This window comes from Dendropsophus ebraccatus, chromosome 12, assembly GCF_027789765.1.
Source record: "Dendropsophus ebraccatus isolate aDenEbr1 chromosome 12, aDenEbr1.pat, whole genome shotgun sequence".
NCBI lineage: Eukaryota > Metazoa > Chordata > Amphibia > Anura > Hylidae > Dendropsophus > Dendropsophus ebraccatus.
The window spans coordinates 54,192,546-54,204,232 of NC_091465.1; the positions used below are offsets into that span (position 1 = coordinate 54,192,546).

At 41.5% G+C, this 11,687-nt stretch overlaps 1 protein-coding gene across 2 annotated transcripts in view; it reads left to right on the plus strand.

The window, feature by feature from the left end:
• Nucleotides 1-8,159, plus strand: part of LOC138769942 (myosin-10-like) — a 273,325-nt gene extending 265,166 nt beyond the window's left edge. For both annotated transcript variants that reach the window (XM_069948702.1, XM_069948701.1), the window contains exon 42: nt 6,017-8,159. In XM_069948702.1, coding sequence (XP_069804803.1) covers nt 6,017-6,155 — 139 coding nt within the window. In that variant the 3' untranslated portion in view covers nt 6,156-8,159. The remainder of the gene's footprint in view (nt 1-6,016) is intronic.
• The last annotated feature ends 3,528 nt before the right edge of the window (nt 8,160-11,687 follow it).

Sequence of the window (11,687 nt, forward strand, 5' to 3'; positions counted from 1 at the left end):
GCAGAAATCGAGACTCATCAGACCAGGCAACGTTTTTCCAATCTTCTACTGTCCAATTTCGATGAGCTTGTGCAAATTGTAGCCTCAGTTTCCTGTTCTTAGCTGAAAGGAGTGGCACCCGGTGTGGTCTTCTGCTGCTGTAGCCCATCTGCCTCAAAGTTCCACGTACTGTGCGTTCAGAGATGCTCTTCTGCCTACCTTGGTTGTAACGGTTGGCTATTTGAGTCACTGTTGCCTTTCTATCAGCTCAAACCAGTCTGCCCATTCTCCTCTGACCTCTGGCATCAACAAGGCATTTCCGCCCACAGAACTGCCGCTCACTGGATGTTTTTTCTTTTTCGGACCATTCTCTGTAAATCCTAGAGATGGTTGTGCGTGAAAATCCCAGTAGATCAGCAGTTTCTGAAATACTCAGACCAGCCCTTCTAGCACCAACAACCATGCCACGTTCAAAGGCAATCAAATCACCTTTCTTCCCCATACTGATGCTCGGTTTGAACTGCAGGAGATGTCTTGACCATGTCGACATGCCTAAATACACTGAGTTGCCGCCATGTGATTGGCTGATTAGAAATTAAGTGGTAACATGCGGTTGGACAGGTGTACCTAATAAAGTGGCCGGTGAGTGTATATTTTTTAGCACTTTCAGACACAGCACTTTATATTTATTGGCTTTATTTTTTGTATATGGGTGTCTATTTATTAGGGAAGGTTGTTGCACACATTTAATTGGGTTGTAGACCCGGGGGTTTCCTTATATTGTCTGGTTCTCCCTTGTTGGTTTTTTGATTTTAATTGTTTTTAATCATGTATAGGGATCCTAGTCTAACTGTTGTTGTGTAATTATTGATCATGTATCTTCAATAAAGAATTACTATTTTACTATATTTACTATATTACTATATCCGGGTGTGCGCCTACATTGCTATGGTCTTACTCCTTTTTCTGGGTTTTGCATTATGTTTTTAAGTTATTTTAAATGTTTGTCCCTCGTATTTATGTGATCTAATAAAAATTTGGATATTTTTTCTAACTTTGGGAGGTGTAGCATTGTTTTTTCCGGTTGTTTGTAGTTTTGGATCGTGTGTTTAGGTTGTGAAGATTAGCATTCCTTGTGTTATTTCTTGTGGTGCCAGCCCACAAGAGGTCAAAGAGCTTGATTCAGGGTCCGATAACCACTGAAGAACAGATTGACAACACTGTTCATTAATAAGGCTCACAGGAAACCGAGCAAGAGAGGACAGGCCTGACGGTCTGTTCTCGCTTGTATGTTGGCCAGAGCACTGAAAGCAGTGCCTTGTGTACTAACTCTATCTCCCCTTCCTACACCTGATATTGCTCGCCTACCGCCTTTGGTTCTCACCATGTTCAGAAGATAGATTTGATATCTATGATATAAGATACAACAACAACAACAAAAAAAAAGAACAGATCTACCCACTCTGGATAAATCCATGTAAACAAATCAGATGTACGATTAATTACTGGGTATAACAGATGTCAAGTATTCAGTATTTTTGTGACAGACAGAGAACGTATGTGAGTTACTAGGAATACAGCTGTAATTACTGAAAATATCAACGTACAGAAATCAGATGTACGATTACTTAATTACTGGGTATAACAGATGTCAAGTATTCCGTATTTTTTGTGACGGACAGAGAACGTATGTGAGCTGATAGGAATACAGCTGTAATCACTGAAAAAATCCACGTAACAAATCAAATGTACGATTAATTACTGGGTATAACAGATGTGAGCAGACCAAAATACACTTTTGCTCACTATGTATAAATTGGCAAATTCAATCAGCAGCCTGCAATACCAAAGCTAAGTATTGCTGTATCTGCAATGCTGTCTATGGACAGGAAAATGCTTGTTGCAAAAATTGCTAAACACCCCACTAATCTCACTACCTATCTCAGTAACCTCACTAATCTCACTACCTATCTGTTTAATCGAAATGGCAGCATGCATGGAAACAAGGAGACATTGAGAGAGCACTCTATCCAGCACAGTGAGTGAGCTGAAAATGGCGTCCAGAACGCATCACAGTGAGTTTTATATGAGATGGTCATGTGATTTTAGCAGCTAATGAGACCCCTACACCTCAGCAATGACGTTTCTGACACTTCTATGTGCTCTGCACTGATTGGCTGACAGAAACGCGATCAATCGCTAACTCAAACTGAAATGCTAACTCGAATGAACAGTAAAATGTTTGGTTTGGTTCGAGAAAATCGAGATGTTCGACTCCAACCTAACTTTTCTCGAACAGTTCGATCAACACTACCTAAGACCACTCACTGCTTTTATAGCAGAATTGTAATTGGTAACCTAGACAACAGGCTGCCAGCAATGGGAGGGAAAGAGCTAGCATATCAGGAAAAGGAGGCAAATTTGCTAAAATAAAGTATTTGTAAAAATATTTAACTTGAATAAGTATAACTTAGTTGGGATGAGAATACTCCTTTAATTTCAAAAGGCTATGTTCACACACATTGATGTCTCATTGCAGTAACACCATGAAATGATGCAGTACAATGTGAAAAAACAGACTCATGGTGGTTTGCCTGTTTTCTTTACCTGAAACCTCTCTATACCAGATTAAGGGCGGGTTCACACTACGGAATTCTCGCGGACAATGTCCGCGGAATTCCGTCAGCTGTCCGCCCACACGGGCACGCGCTTTTCCGCCGGCTCCATAGACATCATTCTATGGGCCGGCGTATTCCGCGATCCGCTAAAAGAAGTGACATGACACTTCTTTCAGCGTATAGCGGAATACGCCGGCCCATAGAATGGTGTCTATGGGGCCGGCGGAAAGGCGCCCAGATGTGCGGGCGGACAGCTGACGTAATTCCGTGGACATTGTCCGCGAGAATTCCGTAGTGTGAACCCGCCCCTATTCTCAGAGTGGCAGAAATTAAAGGACAAGTGCCATGAAAAACTTTTTCCCAGTAATTGAAGCACATTACAAAGTTATATAACTCTGTAATGTGCTTCAATCACCTATCTGCCTCCCTTCTCTGTCTTTTCCCCCCTCCACTCCCCACCAGGAAGTGTCCTAACTCACACAGACCTAATTACTGTCGTCACCATCACCAGCCAGCTCCTTCTTGTAAATCATCAGCATGAGGGTTGGTATAGGTCCTGTTACACCAGCCTCCCCCTCCTTGTCAGGTGACTCTGCTTGCTCAGCTTATCTTCTCTAGTGACTCATTAACTCACTGAGTCCAGGAGCAGCAGGAGAGAGGGTATGAGGTGTGTGTGTGTGTGTGTGGGGGGGGGGCGGCTGCCTATGTGCCGGAGTCAGTCTGAGGGAAGATAAGCATGACATGCGACAAGTGATGGCTTGCAGTTGTTCAGCCAATGGGAGCTGAGCAAGCTGAGTCACCTGACAAGGCAGGGGAGGGGGGAGGCTGGTGTAACAGGAGAAGGAGCTGAGAGAAGAGCTTGGTGACGGTGACGACAGTAATTAGGTCTGTGTGAGTTAGGACACTTCCTGGTGGGGGGTGGAGGGGGGAAAAGACAGGGAAGGGAGGCAGATAGGTGATTGAAGCATATTACAGAGTTATATAACTTTGTAATGTGCTTCAATTACTGGGAAAAAGTTTTTCATGGCCCTTGTCCTTTAAGCAATTACCATGCCAGAAACTCACTGCTTAAAGTGTCAAGCAAGCTTTACAGCAGAAAAAAATCCAATCCTTCTGTATATTTAAAGGACAACTCCCGCGGGACCCCCAAAAAAAAAAAACACAGACACCATACTCACCATCTCTCCGGTGACGATCGCCACTCGATTCGCCCGCCGTCCGCCTCTCCGTCGCCGCCGTCCGCCATCCAGCGATGTCTCCGACTTCCGGGTCCAGGGGATGGAAAAGGCTGCCAGTGCGCTTGCGCACCGGCAGCCTTTTCATTGGCTGGAGCGCATCACATGGCTTCCAGCAAGCTCAGCCAATCAGGGCTGAGCAAGCTGGAAGCCATGTGATGCGCTCCAGCCAATGAAAAGGCTGCTGGTGCGCATGTGCACCAGCAGCCTTTTCATCCCCATTCACTTTGCATGAAGACGCCGAGCAGAATTGAACCAAGCAGAATTTTTTGCACAAGGATTCCCCTTGCACAAAAACTGCTCAAGGGGAACTTTTTTAAAGTTGCGCCTTGTGCACCATATTAGCAGAGAGGGCTGAAGCACTGTGTGTGGGGAGGCATGTTCTCTCTGTGTGCAAAAATGTATCAATATTTGCGCCCAGATTAGCAATAAAACAGGCTAAAAAACTATGCCAGTTCTAAGGAGGTGTGCGCCTCTTGATAAATCCAGCTTTAGGAAACAGGGGAAATTTTAAATTAGACGTGCACAAAAAAATAAAAATGGCTGTGAGCCATAACTAATGCTCTGTAGTGCTTTGATGTGAAGTGTTTTCAGTTCAGTAACTGACAGATTTAGATAACCCGCTGTTAATTTGCTACTTTTACCATTGCTCTTTAATCTCTTGCATGATTTGGCTGTGCCTTCTTGTGCTCAGACATCCCTCTCATATGACTGAAAACCTTGTGTGTCTTTCCAAAGCTGTGTGCACGTCTAAAGAAAATAAAAACCTGTTTAAATTTATTACAGCCCAGGTGCTCATGGTGGCACAGAGCACAAAGGAATCCCTGTCTAACACAGTAAAAGCAGCACCCCTCCTGGCAGAGCTATTAATGAGGAATAGCATTGCACAGAGAAGTCCCTGTGTTGAAACCTGCTGAGCTATCAGTACCCTATAGTGTGCTTGGAGCTGCATGTTACAGTTTACTCACATTAACTATGTGAAAACCAGATCTGTATAATCACAAATGGTGGAGGGAAAATCATGTAATACATTCCACAACATTTTTAAAATGTTAGCTATAGAATAACTGTTTTATTCATTTATTCACTCTGTTATTAGATAATTCCTTCAATGGGCTCATTGTCTATTACACAAGCCATAAGAAGGCAAATAATAACATGAAATGCTAAATTCATGTATCTATACCTAGAAAATCATTATAGTCAATGTAACAAAGAATGCATTAAACAGCCCCAAAAAAGTGTCATGAAAAAAAAAAAAGTAATAAATAAATGGGCAGCTAAACCAAAGGTAACATGCTAGTTTACATGCATATAACTTTGTGTAAGTGGTTTTATAAGGCCTGATGGGGTGTCAGTTTCCCTTTAAACAGCGTAAACTGAGAAGGTGGGAGAAAAAAGAAAGAAAAACATAACAATTATACTTTGATAGATTTAGTCCTCATGTAAAATTTGTTATGCGTCGCGGATTTTTACTTCGCAGCATTAAAGTATAATATGATGGTTGCAGACATGGCATGTCAGCACACACAGTGAAACAAATATCAGTTTTTTAGGTCTAATCTGTGGTGCATAAAGTACCTGTTGAAATTTAAGACACACTTACTGACCATTATCACTATGGTTACAATTATTTTACCCCCATAAACTACAGTATTCCTAGTGGTGCCTGTTTTTATGTGTCTAGTCATAAAGAATAATAGTTTAACTACCTCACCAATGTATGTATAATAAGGCTGGGTTCACACTACGTATATTTCAGTCAGTATTGTGGTCCTCATATTGCAACCAAAACCAGGAGTGGATTAAAAACACAGAAAGGCTCTGTCCACACAATGTTGAAATTGAGTGGATGGCCGCCATATAACAGTAAATAACGGCCATTATTTCAATATAACAGCCGTTGTTTTAAAATAACAGCACATATTTGCCATTAAATGGCGGCCATCCACTCAATTTCAACATTGTGTGAACAGATCTTTTTTGTGTTTTCAATCCACTCCTGGTTTTGGTTGCAATATGAGGACCACAATACTCACTGAAATATACGTAGTGTGAACCCAGCCTAAGACTGCACTAGTATGTTGCACAATATCCTCACGTGATTGTTAAGCCTCATAGAAGAAATATACAACTCTACCTTTAGTATTTTACATAATATGTTCTAATCTCTTTGCACTATAGGAGGGCACCAATTCAGTTTACCACCCGAACTATTCGTCAAGTATACCACCTCGAAGCTGTTTCTGACGAGGAACCAGAAACAAATAGTGGAGAGCCATCAACCAACCATCAGCAGCAGCAACAACCTCAGCCTGAGTGATGCCCTGACATGGATGGAGGTTCTAACCCTACATTAAATCTGAAGAGAGACTGAACGGAAATTAATGGAACGACACATCATGTAATACAGTTCATAGGCTGCTGACTACAAAATCACTTGATATGACTAAACACTCCACTTAATCCTTTCTTTTCTTATCTCAGCCATGATTTTCACAACGCACTTTATTTGCGATTAACTCAAGTTTTTGGCAGGTTTCTTTATGGTCATATAGACAAGACAGGTGGAATTATAATGCATACAATATATATGTATCACAAAAACCTAGTTCCAATTACATTCTTTCTCAGTTTATACTTATTGCCCTTAATAAATATGTTCCTTTGCTCTTCTCAAGGCGCAACTGAATGTATGGTGTGAGGGTGGTCACTGTGTAATACACTATAATTACCTTTTGTATATCATTTTTTATATCACCTACTGCACAAAATGATTATGTTTGTTTGATTTACTTCAAAGAAATCCAATCACTCTTGACATAACACCAAACATAAGCCCCTAACAGAAATGCATTCCTTTCCTTAAAATGAATGTCACTTTTCTTTAATTTTATTAGAAAATTTCATTATGATAAATACATTTTTAACTTTTTTTTTATTTTTATGTGGCATCACTATTTTAAAACAATGTAATGCCTACACAGGGGGCTGCCATGTTCAATAGTCGCTGTGTGTGATGTCATTTCACAACACATCCACAGATGCAATATGACATATACAAAGCATTGAAGTAATTATAATGTGGGAGAGTGGTGGCGCCATTATCTAGAAGCGTAATAGGAAGGCTTCCTAAAGCAGTTACTGCAGACTGTGCAGCAGTCTACTACATCCCCCTAGTCTGGCAGTAGTAATGCCCTTCCTCTCAAGCCAAGCTCGCAAACATCACCTCCTTGTCTCACCACACAGTTCCTCCTCCACCATCACCGCCTTCTCTCCTCAGCTATTCCAATCTGCCAGGTCACTCCCAGCTCCTTCCATGTACTGTAATCTGGAGCTGAGCCAGGCTCTGCTACCCTCCCATGCCCTCCTGCTGCCGCCCTTGGTCATAAGGGAGACCATAGTCGTTTCTGGGGGGAGAGCAGGACAAGGGTCAGGTCTGGTGCAGGAGGTGGTGGGTCCTGTTAGTCCATGCCAGATCTCTGCTGTCACCCCCGATTGTCTGCCCAGTGCATCGTCAGCTGTGACCTGTGTCCACTGATCCAAACTACTGAGGACACCGGATATATATGTGTAAGCTGAGGTTTAATATGGGGTTCTACAGCAGCTAAGGGGTAGTATGAGATTCTGCAGCAGCTGAGGTGTATCATAATGTTCTACAGCAGCTGAGCTGTAGTATGAGGTTCTGCAGCAGCTGAGGTGTAATATGATTTTCGCCAGTAACAGAGGGGTAGTATGAGGCTCTGCAGCAACAGAGGGGTTGTATGAGATTCTGCAGCAGCTGAGGTGTATTATGAGGTTTTGCAGCTGCTGAGTAGAGATGATCGAACCGGCTGAGGTTCGGGTTCGTATGAACAGGTGGATACAGCCTTAGGATCACCTGGAAAACTGGGATACAGCCATAGCCATAGGCTGTATTCCAGTTTTCCAGGCGGTCCTCAGGCTGTATCCACCCTCTCCACGGAGCGGGCAGACAGCGGGAATCAGAAGCAGAGAGTTCAGGTTCATACGAACCCTAACCTCGGCCGGTTCGCTCATCCCTACTGCTGAGGTGTAGTATGAGGTTCTGCAGCAGCTGAGGTGTAGTATTCTGCAGCAGCTTTGGTGTATTATGAGGTTCTGCAGTAGCTTTCACCTCTCCCCTCTTTGTTCCCCTGTGAAAAGGTTATAATGTCTCCTTTTTTCACCAGCCATATTCCAGGTTGCTCTTACCAGCAGTATTCCTGCTGGAGCTCTCTTAGATTTTTCATGTTTCCTAAAAAAATAAGATAACAAATGCAATTTCAACACTTAGGGGGAGATTTATCAAAGGGTGTAAAATTTAGACTGGTGCAAACTGCCCACAGCAGCCAATAACAGCTCCACTTTCCTTTTACCAGAGCTGGAAGCTGAGCTGTGATTGGTTGCTGTGGGCAGTTTGCACCAGTCTAAATTTTACACCCTTTGATAATTCTCCCCCTTTGTTTTTTTTTTTTTTGCTTATTGTGACACATTCCCTTTAAAGGGAATCAATCGGCAACGATTGTGCGGATATGGTTCCCTGCAGCACAGTATAGACCTACTGTGTCAGCGTGCAGTGCAAGGATGATTGATCGGCAGAGACCCTTGACTAGCCACGAGCGGCTCCCTGCCCAGATGACTAGTTGTCGTCCTTCTCTCAACCTTGCACGGCATTATAAAACTTCTTTTTCACCTTTATAAAGCTACTACTGCAGCCTCGGCTGGTATGCTCTGCGAGCTGCACAGTAGCTCTATACTCTGCTGCTGGGAACCCGCATAATTGTGCTTATTGGTTCTTTTTAGAGGGGTATTCTCATCTCAATTAGTAAAAATTTTCTTGTAGGACTCTTAAAATTTAATATATTTTTGCAGACCGGTTTATGCTGCTTCTCCTGCTTTTCATTGTTCATTTCATTGCTTTTCTAGGTTACAGACCACCATTCTGCTCTAAAAGCAGTCATCCAGATGGTGTATATATAGCTATATTGTAGGTGTATAGGGGTATAGTGTATAATTTATATAAATATGTATACTATAGATACATATACATCAGCCAGAATACTGCTTTTAGAGCTGATTGGTAGTCTGCATCCCAGACAACCAGATGTCAACCATTGGAGAGAAATATATATATATATATGTACTGAGGAGTCCTACATGTGTAACTGTGTTAGTTGAGATGAGAATACCCCTTTAATGGTTTATAGAACATTTTATACTTAGAGGGGTTATCCAGCACTAGAAAAACATGGCCACTTTTTTTTTCCAGAGACAGTCCCACTGTTGTCTCAGTTCAGGTGTGGTTTGCATTAAAGCCTCATTCACTTCAATAGGACAGAGTTGCAAAACCAGCACCCAAACTGGAGACAAGAGTGGTGCTGTCTCTGGAAGAAAGTGGCCATGTTTTCTAAATCTGGATAACCCCTTTATACACAGAGATATGTTGTTTATTTTATTGCATTTCTGTAGCAAACATGCACAATAAGCATGTAGTTTTAAGTAACACTCAGTGCTTTGTCTTTCCTTATATTTTATCTTCTCTTCTTCCTGCTGCCTTTGATTGGAAATGTACTTGTAAATCTTCTCTGTCAGTTTTTAAATAGAGAGGCATAATAGTCATTACACATTTACACCCAGTAGCCACTCATAGAAACAAAGTCTTCCAACCTTAATATGTTGCTACTGTCTATGATAATACATCTACTAAAAGGAAAGACAGGAGCCCAGACTGCACAGAGAATGCTATTAATGGACTTTGATATCCTAAACAGGTTTAAAAACTTTCTTCAGTTCTAAGCCATGATTTCCTAATGTGTTCTTCAATATGACTATAGCAAGAGCTGTTTATTATCAGTACATGACTGTGATCGTTCATATGTCTTTTCTAAACGGTCATGTTTTGTAAGGGATACAGGTGTTTGAAAAATGGCAGACCACAGTCTTCCTTACAAAAAATGTTCTTGAGAGTTTCATGGCCTCATATCTAAAGCTTGAAGGGGTATTCCAGGAAAAAAAATAGGCGATCGCAGGGCGTCAGACAGATATTAGATAAAGAGGACGCCTCAGCCTTAACAAAAAGTCTTATATCTTGGTCCTGAAAAGGGCTATGAAGATATAAAAGGTAGCTTGGAATCATGATAATTAGCCGTATACAGCTATGGGCTCATTTACACCCCTGTTTTCCTGCTGACAGGTCCACTTTAAGATAACTACTGTATAAGAAGAAAAATTCACATAATTCATTAATTGCCCACAGCTCTGCTTGAAGCACTTTGTGTATGCATGATTTATTCCTGGGACATTCAGATTCATTATAAAAAAAAAATAGTCTTATATTTTTCTGTTAAATCTAAAGATGTATTTTTAAAACAGTTTCAGAGAGTTAAGTCTTTTTTTTATTATTTGCTTTTTAGTTAAAATAAAAGATAATCCCTGCATGTAATAGGGCCCTAAGCAAATGGCCAAACATCTATCCAAATGTTTTCCTCTAGGAACAGATGTGTGGCTTTGATTAAAGGGTCATCTTAAACCATTGTTTGTCTTCCTAATCTGTAACTTTAGACTATTTTCTAGCGAACTGGCATTGAATTTTTCTTTTGAACACTTGTGTACATCATGTTGTTATATCTACCATGACCTAATAAATATTTTTTAGTTTTTTCCTCTATTAGAACTATATTTAAAAAGAAAAAAAAATGTCATAAGAAAAGTCAAGACAGAAGTATGCTATGATTTCTTGGAAACAAGTGCTAAGAATAAAACATTTCTATTGAAAGCAACAAGCTGTATGTATGTGATTGAAATTTGATAAAAAGTTAAGGATAAACAATGAAAGGAGTCATTTTGACACAGTATTATGAGAGTATTTAATCAAGACATCGAGCAAAAAGAGCTTTTTATCACTGCACGCTCCTTAAGAGATATCATACTGTTCTGCTATGTGTACTGAATATGTACTACTACTTCCCCGCAGCCTGCTTAAGGTGTACCTATCGTTTCAACAAACTTCTGACATCACTATGATATAATCAGGGCCAGTCTTAGGGTAGATGGCACCCTGTGCACAATTTGCTTTCAGTGCGCTCCCACCTTGGGCCCGGTGCTAATAAATATTACCACTATACAGTATTCACATTGCCTTCATTATACAGCTGACCCAATGATACTAATACATAATACTGCCACACCGTGACCACTACTACTACTACTACATACCCTATAAGAGATTGCAGTTACATCCAGTGACTCACAGGAGACGTCGTCTCTGAGTCATTCACTTCTGAGTCGTTTTTCTCTCCATCCAGCCTGGGACATCTTGAATTCTTCTCCTGGCCATGAATCCTCTCTCCCGAATCTGCCAGAGAAACAGTTTAGGCTCCTTGCTCCAGAACATAATAGTATTTAGGTCCCCTGTGTCCCTCTTTAGTAGTTGGCCCTTCTGTTCCCCCATAGTTTTAAGGCTCCCCTGCTCCCCCACATAATAGTTAGATATGCTCTACTCATAGTGAAACCACCCCCATGCATTGTACCCCATAAGGGGAAAAACACACACAAATACTCACCTCTCACATTACTCCTCAGCATATCCTTTTTTCCCCCTGAGCTAATCAGAGAATAGCTTTCGTTGGCAGGGTCTTCCTCCTTCCTCCATATTGGTGTCGTAGCAGACGTGCCTGCGCGCAGCATGTCTGATATGGATAACACGGATGTCCCTGGAGATACAGGGCAGCCTCCTGTGACCGCAGGCATAACGCTAAGAGTTTGACAGCGTGATAAGCCAATGGCTTGTCGTGCTGTCAATCAGGGCACCCGATTTAATTATAAGTATGTCAGTCATGCTTATAATTAACACGGT